General features: G+C 39.4%; 1 protein-coding gene across 15 annotated transcripts in view; it reads left to right on the top strand.

Annotated features, from left to right (window-relative positions):
- Epb41l3 (erythrocyte membrane protein band 4.1 like 3) overlaps nt 1–15,168 on the top strand; it is a 161,943-nt gene that overhangs the window by 112,522 nt on the left and 34,253 nt on the right. For all 15 annotated transcript variants that reach the window (XM_070029528.1, XM_070029543.1, XM_070029539.1 and 12 more), the window contains 5 exons: nt 989–1,064; nt 2,975–3,193; nt 3,887–3,974; nt 9,517–9,669; nt 14,147–14,244. In XM_070029528.1, coding sequence (XP_069885629.1) covers nt 989–1,064; nt 2,975–3,193; nt 3,887–3,974; nt 9,517–9,669; nt 14,147–14,244 — 634 coding nt within the window. The remainder of the gene's footprint in view (nt 1–988; nt 1,065–2,974; nt 3,194–3,886; nt 3,975–9,516; nt 9,670–14,146; nt 14,245–15,168) is intronic.

The raw sequence follows: 15,168 nt of genomic DNA, 5'->3' as shown, positions 1-15,168 counted from the left end.
TTCTAGGTAATATCACTTATGTAAAGAAAAGAGCTAAAAAGTGGTTGTTCTAGTCCCCCGTGTTCTCAATTTTGGGGAAGGGCTTGTGGAGTCCATGGAATTTCCAGAAGTTATTAATGGGGAAAGATATTCAGGAAGACCTCAGAAAGTATTTGGAATGTAATGTCCAGATTGTAAGCTCACAGAAACATGAGACTAAGTATAGCATGAATAGGTGGCTTCCAGGAGACAAGCCAGTGAGCCTGGGGGAAGTTTTCAGTACACCATTCAGAGTACAACCAGGACCTGGGTAGAGGAACTTTTGGTTTGCTTATTAGTAAGAAACAGACATAAATAGTTCTACAGAAAAGGAATACTTAGAATTTAGTAAATAACTGCATTTAGAAGCCAAAAAAAATGAACAAGTTCAATAAATTAAGGGAGGATCTGATAGAGAGAATACATGTATAAAAGGAGAAAAGGGTTGTTTTCAACAACCAGCAGAGCAATATTCACTAACAAAAAACCTTTCCCATAAAGCAAAGTGTTCACTGGCCCCTTGACATTTACTGTGATGAGATTTGACCTGCAATAACAAAACAGAAAGGACAAAGCAAAGGGGAAATATGTCTTTAGTATTGGTATATGAACTACCCAGAAATTCCAGAGTCCAGTTCCAGAGTCAGCTGAAGGAGAGTTAGTTCCATCCTTCACATTTTTACCCCTTCTCCAAAGGTTTATCTTTGAAATGGAGAAAAGGAAGAAGTTTGGTTAATATTATTGCTAGCTTAAAGTGCAGTAAAGGATTGACTTGAGGAGAAGATTAGAAATTAGATGGGGTCTCAGACCTATGTATGGATTCTATTTAACAAAGGCTTCCTTGTTTTCCATTCGTGATTAAAAAGTTTGGAGTAGAAACAGTTCTAAATGTAATTCAGATCGCAAGTAGACTAGTTGTTTTTTTTTCCGTGAGGTTTTATTCTTATTTTGATTTTCCTATTCCCTACAGGTGGTGTTTGGCACTTTTCATTTAATGTGAAATTTTACCCACCAGATCCTGCCCAGCTATCTGAAGATATCACCAGGTATTTGAGAAAGTTATGAAACAAGGCAGCCTTATGGTGAGCTGTGCATCATTTAGATGCAGAGAAGAGCATGCTTACATTTGATTGGCTTAAAATTATCCATGCTCAATAACAAACAAAAGGCAACAGAATAAGAGGAAACATCCGAGGAGAGTTGCTGGATCCTGTATGTTCACAGTTGAATCACTGGTGCTAGGCTAATATTTCTATCTGCCTGACCCTCGTGGGAAAACACTGAGAACTGAGATACTGTCATCCTCCCACCACAGCCAAATTGGATAGGTTTCAACCCTAAATGATATAGCAACTCTGAGCACTCCTGTTTTAAAACTTTGAGTAGAAATGTCTGAATACTTATGCTTTGTATATCATCAACTTGAGACTTCACAGCTGTTTCTATAAAAATACCATGTACAGACAGATACATAAAAGCACATATAAATTTAGGCATGTCCTTTCTTATACCCTGTACATATTCAAAAGAAAATGATTTATTTTCTGGGGAAAAAAAATAAAAGGTTGAGCCCAGTGCCAGTGGCTCATTCCTGTAATCTTTGCTACTCAGGAGGCTGAGATCTGAGGATTCAGGTTCAAAGTCAGTCCAGGCAGGAAAGTCTATGAAACTCTTATCTATAATTAACCACCAAAAAACTAGAAAGTGAGTTTTGTGACTCAAGTGGTAGAGCACCAGTCTTGAGCAAGAAAGCTAAGGGAGAGTGGGGAGGAGAGAAGAGGAGATAAGAAAGTGAGGGGAAGGGTAGAAAGGTGAGGTGAGGAAGCATGGGTTGCGGGGAGAAAGGGAGAAAGAAAGTGAAGGAAAGGGAAAGTTAAAAGGAAAAGAGAAAGAGGAAAGGAAAGGTTAAAGGGTAAACTACCCAAAAACAATAGAGTCTGGGTACCAGTGGCTCATGCCTGAATTCTAGCTACTCAGGAAGCTGAGATCTGAGGATCACAGTTCAAAGCCAGCCCAGGCAGGAAAATCATTGGCATCAACCCAATCATGGGTTGGGTTTTATTTGTATCTGTGGTTTAATGCATTGAGTGGACTTTCAGACATTACAATAGTTCTGTCTAAACAGATTGGCGGTGTGCCTCTTATATGTCAGTATTGTTAAAACTCTTTGATTTTATTTAAGCCTTGAAATATTTTGCTGTTGATGCCTTATCTGTAAACCTTGGGTGCAAAAAAAAATCCAGAGACAAATCAGCTATTAATGGAGATACTTTTATGATGGCATGGCAAAATTACATTAAAAATGTTTTATGTTCCTTCACGTTACTTGTAGGAATAAAATTCTCAGACTTTAAGATGTCCTTCAAAGTTCACATTGATATCTGTTAGATTCTAGGAAGATATCTCTGTAAAAGGAAATAAAACAGGGGAAATCCTGCCAGAAATGCAGAAAGGTAGAACAGAACGGTCTTCATGAAGCATAGTTTGTGAGTTACCTGAACTAGGTCTTGGTCAAGTGGCAAGATGTGGAACCTAGACCTTAAAAGACTGGTTGGGGCTAATAATGATATTTAAGAGCATTATTTTTATATTACAAACTCCTCAACCAAGGAGTTCAGGGGTTGTGTGTTGGACACTGATTGGAATTCAAGAGTTATTTTTAAAAGATGTTAGGAAAACATATCTTTAGATTTCTTTTACTTTATTGGTAAAGCTAGCTTAGTTTTATTATGACTATTGTCTTCTCATATCCCTACATGTTGTATTTTATAGCCTAGTAGTTTTCCCATGTGTCTAGATCAATTTTAGATGAAATAACTATCACAACCTCTGGACACTGGAAAATGTATCCTGCCGCAGTTGTTGGACAGGGGGAAGTTACTGACCCACAGTTTATAGTGGAGGAGCCCCTTCTCCTGATACTGGCTTTCCCTTTTGTCCTTCTGGCTTCTGGAAGGTACTACCTCTGCTTACAATTGAGAGATGACATCGTGTCTGGAAGGCTGCCTTGCTCATTTGTGACCCTTGCCTTGCTGGGCTCCTACACAGTCCAGTCGGAACTGGGAGACTATGACCCTGATGAATGTGGGAATGATTACATTAGCGAGTTCCGCTTTGCACCCAACCACACTAAAGAACTGGAAGACAAAGTGATTGAGCTGCACAAGAGCCACAGGTTAGTGCTGGAAACCTAGAAAGCATGCCTTAACCAGTGCCTTGGACTTTATTTAGTAGATTACACATGAGACTTTAGCAGAGTGACTGGTGGTACATGGTCAAAGTCCAGGGTCCTTCAGTGCCTCTAAGCATCCATTTGCAATGTTTCCATTCATAGCCATTTGTCTCATGAACTTTCTCCCACCTACAGACTGAGCATCCCTTACCCAAAATGCTTAGGCTTAGAAGTGTCTCAGAATATTGGGAATATGGTAGTATTTATATAACTTGGGGAGGGGACCCAAGTCTAAACATGAACTACATTTATATTTCATATATACCTTATGCACACCTCCTGAAGGTGGTTTGGTACAATATTTCCTTGCACCTCCATTTAGACTATGTCCAGCCACCTGAAATCAGTGTGGAATTTTCCACTTGTGACATCATATCAGTACTCAGAAAGATTCCAATTTTGAAATATTTCAGATACTGCATTTTTTAATTAGGAGTGCTTACCCTGAATCCACTGGGCCTCCCTGGGAGCTTTCTCATGAGAGAGCTGGGAGCTAAATGAGAAATTTTGCAGCCTTGCCAGATCAAAGAAAGCAGCTGATTCGAAGAAGGAAAATCAACTAATTTCTTTTTAATTTTAGTTCTAACTGATAAAGAGGAAAAGCAGCCTTGTAACATATTTTCTTTTTCTAATCAGAGGAATGACACCAGCAGAAGCAGAGATGCATTTCTTGGAAAATGCCAAAAAGCTCTCCATGTATGGGGTAGATTTGCACCATGCCAAGGTATGTAGTTCTGAACTCAGTCTACTTCATGTCATTCGCTGTTATTGTTGCCAGAAGCTGGTGATTTGCACTTTAGTTAATGTGTATGAAAATACTGTGGATGCAAATCTCTGTCTGCTTTTTAAGCCCTTATTCTATTATAAAACAAATTTAGACCTCCTATTTGCTGTAGGGATTTGCTCTTGATGGTTCAAACTTCCATTGCTTATAGGCCAAGCCTTCCGAAAGCCCACCACAGGCCAAGCCTCTCTGATTGCCTGGTTAATTCAGTTGAAGACTCATCTTGACAAACAAGCTCTTAGCTCACCCCATGCTATGTGCCAACATGGGTCCTTTGCTCCCACTAGAACCTTTCTCTGCCTTTAATCTGAATGTACCCATTTTTGTCTGGGCTATTCTACTCTTTCTTTCTTGGCTGGCTAAACTTGGTTGATTGACCAACACCAGAGTGTCACATATATTTTGTGTCAGGTACTGGTTATGTCCCTGTTCTGGTACACTACCAGACACTCAATAAGCTAGGTTAAATTTAAATAATTTTATCTTTGAGGTTTAAATATTCTGATATATAGAACCACTACTTCAAAATGAGATTATATTTTAAATCCAACTAAGATTAGCCATTCCAGCTAAGAATTGCTTCATGGGCTAGCAAGTGGGAAGTAAATTGGGAGGGTTTGACTCCACTTTTGTGGAATTTGGGCAGTGAGAGAAAAAAATGTATGGACTACCAGCATACCAGGGTTAATGTGTATGTGTTTGCGGTACTGGAGCTTTAACTCATTGAACTCAGGGGCTTGGGAGCTATCCCTTAATGTTTTTGCTCAACAAAATATATTGAGCCACACCTCTAATTTCAGCTTTATTGGAGATAAGAGTCTCACAGACTTTCTTGCCCAGTCTGGCTTTGAATCTGAATCCTCAGATCTCAGACTCCTGAGTAGCTAGGATTACAAGAGTGAGCCACTGATACCCAGCTCCAGTCTACAGAAGCACTATGGAAATATAGGGAAACTACCATGAAAAGTTTTATCAGCAAAATATGTAAAATATTTTGAGCTTCTTAGGGATGGTTCCACGTACTTCAGAAGTATGCAGAGGGACATTACTTAAAGTTATTGATTAGTTTGTTCTGTATGGGGCTAACAAGATATCTTTCCTGAATAGAGAGAAGGATTTGACCTCTGATAGTGAGCAATTTTACAGCCTAGGACTCAAAAGGACTGTGCCATCACACATTTCCAGGCAAGCGAGCATTTTACACAGTCATGTTTAGATGTAGAAATAAGAGAATTTCAGCTAGCTCTGTCTAGGTAAATATCTCAATAACCACAATGACCAGAGAGGGGAAAATCAATTATCTCTAGGTTTTGCTGATACTCACAATTGGGCTTCTGTGTGTTTGACCTTTGGAGAGTAACTAATCCATAGTAAATTTGAACAGGAAAATGGTGGCCCTCAAACAAGGCAGGGTTTGGTTTGATTGGTGATGTCTGAGAATCAGTTGCCAGGTATGTCTCAGAGAATGAACAGTTCCAAGGTCTGAATACTGACAAAATCTCTGAGACTTAACCAGGTCTTCTTTAGGAATGTGCAGGTGCATTTGATGCCAGGCTCTTTGACATCTCTGGTAATTATAGCATTAAGCCTATCTCCATTTACTTACCAGTTCAGTGTTACAATTTTTCACTTTATTAGCACTCAGGTACGATGATGTTTTTCCATTTTATGTCATGTGTAAGGGATTTCAAAATAAAAATAAGGGCCAAGATATAGTTGTTGATTTTTTTTAACATTTCTCTTTTGATTTTTTTTTCTGAGTGGCTAAAAGATAAGGACAGAAGATGGAAATAAAAGTAGCATGATTGAGTCAATGGAAAGCTGTTGTGTTGTGGGGGGTTTTTAAGCTAAACCGCGTATTGTGCTTCATTTACTGCCTAGAAACAGATGAAAGATTAAACCATACATTTAGAGCAGTCCAATGTAGGATATATCAATGTTCCTATCAGTAAAACTGCAATCATTTAACATTGCTATAGCTACTGAGTTAAAATAGATGGCTCCTTTTCCATTTAATAATATGATTTGAAATTATGCCAATTTAAGAGGAAGAGAATTACGGAAATGGAGTGCAGCCTGTTGTAAGATTTTATCTGAATATTAAGTATAACTAATGATTCAGTTATAGACTATTTTTCCATATATTTATACTCCATCATTTCAGTGAGGAAATTTACTAAATTAAATTGGAACTAATATCCAGTCATAAGTGAAATGCTTCTTTCCCATGGATGCTATGAAAGTCTTTGAGCTCTGTTGATCCATTTAGACCTTTGGAATTGGGATCTTGATCTCTGTAGCCTTAGAGAAGAAATATCCAGAGTCAGTGAAGAAGGTCTTATGTTTTGGAAACCTATTCTAAATGTGCGTTGGAAAACTTACCCTAAATGATTCTTTTCTTAGGAAATCAGTCATCACTTATTTGTCACTTATTGCCCATTATTAGGCTTTGACAGTCATTTATTTTATGTAAGATTAGCAAAAACAGGTGTAAATCCCTATGAGATAGCCCATGAATTAGGCAGTGCTGACGGATGACAGTGTCTGAATACTGGTTCCAAGTGAAAGGAGCAGTTGAGTTGTGATGTGCTGAAATTCTCCCTGTTACCTTCAGAGCCCCCTGCTAACACAAGGATCAATGTTATCTATCTGTTGAGAGTGAGATGTACCTGATCCCAAGAGAGACTTTTCATACCAAAGAATTGTCAACATTACTGTGTGTGGCAGAAAATCTGATATGAGAATGTCACTTCTTGAATTGGATAAGGTGCCTCATACCTGCAAACTCAGCCTGACAACCAGAGATCAGGGGAGTTGCAGTTCAAGGCTAACCTAGTTTAAAAAAAAAAAAAAAAACAAGATAAATCTTGTTACAAAACAAGCTTGTGATAGATACCTATAATCTCAGCTGTGTGGGAGGTACAGGTAGGGAGATAAACTTCCAAGGCTGATCTGGGGCAGGAGGTGGGGGGGAGGGGCACCGTGGGGGGTGGGGAGGAATTTAGTCAGACACTATCTAAAAACTAACTAAAGCAAAAGGTTGGGATTTGGGCTCAAGTATAGAGTTTCTACCTAATAAGCACAAGGCCTTGAGTTCAAACTCCAGGACTACCTAAGGGGGAAAAAGTCATTTCTTATTGCTGTACAATTAATTCATTCATTCATCTCTTGTAAAATCTCACATATTCCTACCATTTTCATTTTTCAGTGACTTTTTTTTGGGGGGGGGTCCAGTCGTGGGGCCTGAACTCTGGGCCTGGGCGCTGTCCCTTAGCTCTTCAGCTCAAGGCTAGCGCTCTACCACTTGAGCTACAGCGCCACTTCCGGCTTTTTTCTTTTTGTATATGTGGTGCTGAAGAATCGAACCCAGGGCCTCATGCATGCAAGGCAAGCGCTCTACCACAGAGTCACCTTCCCAGCCCCTTCAGTGACTTTGTTATCAACAGATGTGTTATCTGATCCTTGTTGGGAAGGTTCTGTGTTAGTCACAAGGTCACAAAGATAAAAATAGAGCTTCTTCTCTCAACCAGATTTACTGTCCCAGAAAAGGAAGAAGGGACAGCAAAGGAGGGGGTAACAATGCTGGACAGGAAATGTACTCATTGCCTTACTCATGTAACTGTAACCGCTCTGTACAGCATCTTTACAATAAAATAAAATGAAAATGAAAAATGAAAAGAAGGGGAATTTATTTCAACAGCATTTGCTAATGGGTATGCTAGCTATGACAAACTGACTTGGGAACATAGAGAGGCATACATTGGAGGCACAAGGACAGGAGGTATCTACTACACCTTCTTCATCTTTTCCAGGAATAGTACCACGTCCTTGTGACTTGGTGACACTAAGGGGTAATTTTAACACAGTAATTAAAAAAGGGTTTTAAATGTCCTTTTTCTCTCTGTAGGCTGTAGGCATATTTTCTAACTTTGCGTTCTGTGGCTAGTAGAAAGTGAATCAAAGAGCAGCCATTCAACAAGCAGTCCTTTCCCCAAGCCTGCCTTTCTGTTGATGGCATCTGATTGTCAACTGACTTGATTGACTGGTTCGCAAGGGCCAAACATACCAGTGACTAGAAAGCATCAAGTGTAGCTTTTTAAAATGTCCTTTCAAAGTAAAGCCCTTGGCAAATGGGGGCAGTCTCTAGTCTTGAGCTCGCTTCTAATTTTATTATAATATCTTACCATCAAATAGTTCTACTCCTATACAGTCAGACCAATATTGACTGGGATATTACCTTTCCAAGGGGAGATATTTTAAGCCAATTCTCTTCTATTGCTAAACCTTTAATACTTCCTAGAAATGGGTCTAAGATATTTATTTCTTGATTCTGGATACGTCCATCTTACGTTGGTGCTGACAGGACTGGGGAAACACCTTCCCTCCCTATGAATGAGTTGCTGCTCTCTGTTTGGATTCTTCTTACCCTCTCCCCTTTGCTGAGGCTTCCAGTGACTCCTAAGCTGGGGACAGCCCTGCTGATTGTGAGACAAAAGTCTTGAGCAAAGCTTCCTAGTTGTGACCAACCTGTGACTCGTTCTGTCCCCTGCTACAACAGGCAGTGGGACTCTATACCACACACAATCCTCTTGCCTCAGGCCCCTGATTTCAGTGGCTACCATATTTAATGGTAACAATCTACATATAACACCAAACATCTTTGGAGCTTGACCATACTTGTCTGATGGCCCTCACATATCCCTAGGGAAGTACCTACAGATAAGATGTGCAAGGGACTAAAGGAAGTTACAATATAGTATGATCTCATTTTTTTAAAAGCTATATATATACAAAACGTCCATATTTATCCCTGGGAATTATAATGTTAAGAGACTCAACGTGTTTATGTTTGGAAAGATGTGGGGGAACTTCATATTCAAACTATTTGATATTTACATTTTACTCAGACAGTAATGGTATATAAAGAAGATTACGGCTCTTTATTTAAAGTAACAAAAAGCCAAACACCCAGAAAACAAGGTCCCTCCTGTTTGCATATTGATCAGTTAAAGGTGTGGCCTGTGGGACCAGGGTACCATGGGACTCTGTAGTTCAGTTTTTCTCATCTGTTAAATGGGGATAAGAATAGCAACTGTCTCCACACAGCATTGTAAAGACTGGAAGTTCACAAGCATTGCCCAGAATGCATTGACACGAGTACCTGACACAAGTGAGCAAGAACTGTGCACTGTTATTACAATTATTAACTCACCACCATCTGCTTGGCCTTTTGTAGGTACAAGATTTATGCCCTCAGGCTAAGATACCTGGCTGAGCAGATATTACTCCAGATCGCCACAGTGAAAAATATCACCATTAAAATGCTGTTCTTTAATGATGAAGACTTTTAAATGGCCACTTGTAATTTTTCACATTTAAATGAGTCCATTATAGTTTCCATTCTGGCAGTTAAATCTTTGGCTGAATGGAAAACAGAAATAAGTGAAATACAGGACCATTGTTTGTTGCTGCTGTGTTCCAGGATTCAGAAGGAGTCGAAATTATGTTAGGAGTCTGTGCCAGTGGCCTGTTGATATATCGTGACCGCCTGAGGATAAACAGATTTGCCTGGCCCAAGGTCCTGAAAATTTCATACAAACGGAACAACTTTTACATTAAGATCCGGCCAGGAGAGGTAAGCACACCCATCTTTGAATGTGCATTGGGGGAAAAAGGTTCCCAACAGCAAGCACAAATATAAATTATCTGTTCCCAAGCTCCAAGCCATGTGGGTCATATGGTGAATTATGTTTAATTGCCTGAGAGGATTTGTTGTTTGTTGATTCAATAAACAGTAATAAATAAGATGTTCTCTTCTTTATTATGTTGTTCTAGTTTTTTCCCAGCTGCATACATTAATTGGAAGATTTTTCTGAACCATATCTTAACATAGAATGAAATTTCAAGAGAATTGTTTTGTGTATTTCAAATTATGAAAAAATAGATCTCTTCCTGTATGTCTTGTTAAAGCTCCGTTCTCTCATCTTTGCTGCAAATCTGACTGCACACTGAAGTGAATAACTCAGAGGAAGATTAGAACAAAAGTTGACAAGTGTGAATTATGAAAAATGTCTCATGATATTACAACGTAGTTCCCATCTATTTTATTTTTTTAAAAAATCAGCTTGTTGGGTGCCAGTGGCTCATTTATTTAATCCTAGCTACTCGTGAGACTGAAATCTGAAGATGATGGACTCGAAGCCAGCCCAGAAGCAAAGTCTACAATTTCCTACCAAAAAAGCCCAAATGGAACTGTGGCTCTAGTGGTAAAGTGCTAGCCTTGAATCCAAAAGCTCAGGGACAGAGCCCAAGCCCTGAGTTCCAGTACCAGGTATAGCACAAACACACACACACACACACACACACACACACACACACACACACACACACACACACACACACACACACACACACACACCTAAAATAATAAGAGTGTTATTACCCAGTTCTTACAGGCAACAGCTTCTATGATTTTATATAATATACATATATCATATATAGTATAATATATATGATATATGTATATAAAGAGTCATATTTATAGTTATGTGCTATGTTATATATGCAAGTATAAAAGCAATATAGCTAACTGCTGACAAGATATCAAAATAAGAACATTTTCAGTGGGCAATCCTTGCCCACTGAGACATTGACTTAGGTACGCTTTATACTTTTTCTGGTACTTGAACTCAGGACCTTGTGGTCTCAATTGACTTTTTTCTGGATAATTGCGTATAAGAGTATCACTTTTCTGTATTATGTAGCTTTGAACTCAATACTCAGATCTCTACCGCCTGAGTAGGTAGGTTTATAGGCATGAGCCACCAGTACCTGGCTCACTATGTATGTTATATTAAGGGTTTTTAAATACAGAAAAAAAAAACATGGGTCTGGTAATGTGGCTTGGTGGTAGAGCGCTTGCCTAGCATGCATGAAGCCCTGGGTTCAATTCCTCAGTAGCACATAAACAGAAAAAGCCGGAAGTGGCATTGTAGCTCAAGTGATAGAATGCTAGCCTTGAACAAACAAAGCTCAGGGACCGTGCCCACCTGAGTACAAGCCCCAGGACTGGCAAAAAAAAAAAAAAGAAAGAAAGAAAGAAAGAAAGAAGGAAGGAAGAAAAGAGAAAAACAGCTCTTTAGGAAGAAGCCCTAAAGTTTCTAGGTCACACCAACTACCTAAGGGAGAGGACACCATAAGATAAATGTAGACAAAATTTTTTTAAAGTAACCCAAAACCAATAAAATGAAAATAAATTTTACAAAACATCCAGAGAAATAAAATAAAATAATAAATATAACTGTCAGATGGCTGGCAAGTTTCAGGGGAAAGTAGTTAAACATTGGAGCCTTGGAGAGTGGGCGCATGGGATTCAAACCACGAAAAACCCATTGAACTTGACAACCAGAACCCACTGTGACATGGAAAGTTCAGGGAGAGCTGGGAGGACCTGCCAGGTTGCATCAAAGCACGTAGGCAGGTAGTGGCTTCTCTTTGATGAAGTTTCATAAATGAGAAGCAAGGTGGAGTTTTGGTTGTGGAGGATTCAAAGAAAGATGGCCCTCCCTCCTTTATGATCATATTTGTAAGTGGAGAATTATTGATGGCACACAGGCTCTGAAGAAATTGGAGCAATTGGATACAAAGTAATGTGATAGAACACTCAGGAAGCCAAGGGACCTCTCATACTTGTGCTATGGAGGGAAGCAGTAAGAAGGCATTCCCAATGGCCAAGCTGACCTCATAGACCTGAAGAGTAGAGTGGCGATTGCCAGTGGCTGGGAAGGGGGGAAAGACAGAGAAGATGATTGCTGTATACAGGGGTATGCTTGGATGAGTGTATTTATCTTCAGTGTTCTGTAGCTCAGTGGGTTAATTATGGTTGGTGGCAATTAGTCATATATTTCAAAACACTTAGAGAGAATTCAGAGTGTTCCCATCAAAAATAAATGATAAAATTTGACATGTGGGATATGTTGGTTACTCTGATTTGATTATTGTACATTGTATGTATGTGTTGAAAGATCACACTGGACCTCAGAAAGTACATATTCTTTTTTTTTTTTTCTTTTTCTGCTTATGTTGTGCTGAGGAATCAAACCCAGGGCCTCATGCATGCAAGGCAAGCGCTCTACCACTGAGCCACCTTCCCAGCCCAGAAAGTACATATTCTGTGAATAAAATGTTTGGAAAAACTTTTCAAAGAGAGATTCTTGTAACCCTAGTTACTAGGAGACAGTGGTCTGAGAGTCTGTGGTCTGAGCTAGCTACAAGTCAGTCTGGGGAGAAAATCTGTGAGACTTACATCCAGTGAATCATGAAAAAGTCAAAAGTAGATCTGTGGCTCAAATGGTAGAGTGTCAGAGCAAATCTCCAGTCCTGGCACAAAGAAAAAGGAAGGAAGGAAGGAAGGAAGGGAGGAAGGAAGGAAGGAAGGAAGGAAGGAAGGAAGGGAGGGAGGGAGGGAGGGAGGGAGGGAGGGAGGGAAAGGGGAGGGAAGGAAGGAAGGGAAGGAATGAAGGAGGGAAAGGGGAGGGAGGGAGGGGATGGAAGGACGGAAGGAAGGAAAAAACTCTGCCTAGTATCTTGTAGCAAATAATGTGTTAGCTCTCTTTGCCTTAGCATCATGTATTAGTTACCTGCTGAATAAATGAGTGATGGTTTAATCAAGGAGTCACAGTCTATCTGGCTTGACTAGGACCTTTAGAGAGTAGCAATTTTTATAACCACCATTGCACATGAATGTCCATAGTGAATAAGAAATTGGGAAAGGCAATTACTACAGTTGGAGCACATTATGATATATTTCCCAATTCCCCCAGTCATCTTCAGCAAACAAGAAATAGAGGTCAAGAGTGATTGTACCTCACATGCCATGCATGCGACCCCTCACTTTGCAGCTTTGCCTCATAAATTACTTTTGCTATTGATTATATCAATAGTCTGCTTTGTTTGTAATAAACTGTATGTTTAAGGTGGTTGCCCTCTGGTGGCCTGATGTGTGCTGGCTTCAGAAACTGAAAACTTCCTATGTATCCACAATAATAATATGTTATACAGAAAATCATATCTCATTTTTTAAATCTTAAAACCTCAAATGACTGACAAAGTAGCATCTGAAAATAGGCACATTGAAAAATATAAAAAATGTCTTCCCAATCTCTGATCTTACGTATAATATAGAGAGATGTTAGCAATTAGCATATAACCCATCCTTGAGCACACAAGTGCAATCAGTAAATACCAAGTTATCAAATTCCAAGAAATGCACAGATTCCCTTGGCAGATACCAGGAAAAAAATGTCATTTCCAAGTGTGCTACAGGCTATATTTATAAATGCTTTGTTCATTTCTGGGCATTCTACCTAATGTTGTTACGTTATTGAGAAACCATGAAAATAGGATTTTGAAGAGGAGGTCAGGATGAATTGATCTCTGGAGGTGATTCAAATTCCTTCATTTCTTGTCACTAGTTTTCATACATTCATAATTGTGCAGAAACATCTACTACATGTATAACAAGGTTGTCTATATCTGCAGTGTTTTCAAATGATAGATATTATAAGGTATTTTTAATGATTGTATTAATGAATTCTGTACATATCCATTTAGAGAACAAAGAAAACACTTGTGGTTTATAAGATGATTTTTTTTTGTTGCTTTGTATGTCCCTCCCCCACAATATAACCCCTGTTTTCACTGTATTTGATGTTGGTATACTTTGTGGAGGGGAAGGGAAAAAACAAATTGTTTAAATAGGGATACAGGTGGACCCATTGCAACAATGAGATGTACAAGATGTTATGTCGAAAAACGAACTTTACAACTTTGGCGAGGGGGAGGTACGGGGAGAGGGAAGGGGGAAGGGTGTGTGGGGGGGAGACGGGAAGTGATGGGAAGGGGAAACAAAGGAGGAGGCTACAATGCTTGATAAGAAATGTACTCATTACCTTGCCCATGTAATTGTAACCCCTCTGTATGGTATTTTCACAATTAAAAAAAAAAAAAGAAAACACTTGTGGGTGGCATTATGAGCCTGCAAACTGCAGAGCATCTGTTATTTTAATTCCAGTTGACTTTATTCTGCAATATGGTTTTTGTTATTGTTTTAGTTTGAACAATTTGAAAGTACCATTGGATTTAAGCTGCCAAATCATCGAGCTGCCAAGCGTTTGTGGAAAGTGTGTGTTGAACATCATACATTTTTCAGGTAAGTAGAGATCATTTGGGATTTTTCCTGACAAGTAATTGAAATGACTGGAATCACTTACTCTGATAAAGGTCATTAGGAAAAATATGGAGACATACCCTCTCTCATTTCTTAATTTCATTCTCACAAAGTTTTGTTTTGTTTTGGGGGTTTTTTTTAGTTTTGTTTTTTGGTCGGCCATGGGCTTGAACTTACGGCCTGGGCTCTGTCCCTCAGCTTTTTTGCTCAATGCTAGTGCTCTACCACATTGACCCACAGTGCCACTTCTGGCTTTTTGGTGGCTAATTGGAGATAAGGTCTCATGGACCTTCCAGCCTGGGCTGGTTTTGAACCACAATCCTCAATTCTCAGACTCCTGAGTAGGTAGGATTACAGGCATGAGCCCCCAGTGCCTGGCACAAAGTTCTTGGTAAGAACTTCTGGTTAGCTATGAAGGATCTTCTTTGTCTTAGCCTCTCTCACCCTTGTCTCTATTGTTATTCATTGTTTGTAGAATATCTAGTCCATTTCTTGCTGGATTTTGGCTTTTTATGGGGTTTTCTAGTGGTTTGGTTGTGCTGGAGATTAAAGCCAGAGCCTTGAGCATGCTAGGCCAGGCACTCTTATTACTATGCTGAATCCTCTGCCCATTCCTTACTATTCCAATTATATTTTTTCCTGTTATTTTTCTTTTTCGTTTTTTTCCTCCTGTGCTGGTAGTACTATGTCTTAAATTCAGGGCTCTCATTCAGCTCTCTTGCAACTGACTTGGAGCTATACCACTTGAACTGTATCTGTAGTCTGGATTTTTGCTAGTTAACTGGAAAAGGATTCTCATGGATTTTCCTACTCTGGGCTGTCTTCAAACTGAGATCCTCCTGGTCTCAGCTTCCTAAGTGGCTAGGAATACAAGCATGAGCCACTGACTCTAGGTTTATTTTAATT

The sequence above is a fragment of the Dipodomys merriami genome, unplaced genomic scaffold, assembly GCF_024711535.1.
Source record: "Dipodomys merriami isolate MVZ:Mamm:240054 unplaced genomic scaffold, mDipMer1.0.p SCAF_2, whole genome shotgun sequence".
Taxonomy (NCBI): domain Eukaryota; kingdom Metazoa; phylum Chordata; class Mammalia; order Rodentia; family Heteromyidae; genus Dipodomys; species Dipodomys merriami.
The sequence above is the reverse complement of the archived record's forward strand: the minus strand, read 5'-3'. Positions and strand labels throughout refer to the sequence as shown.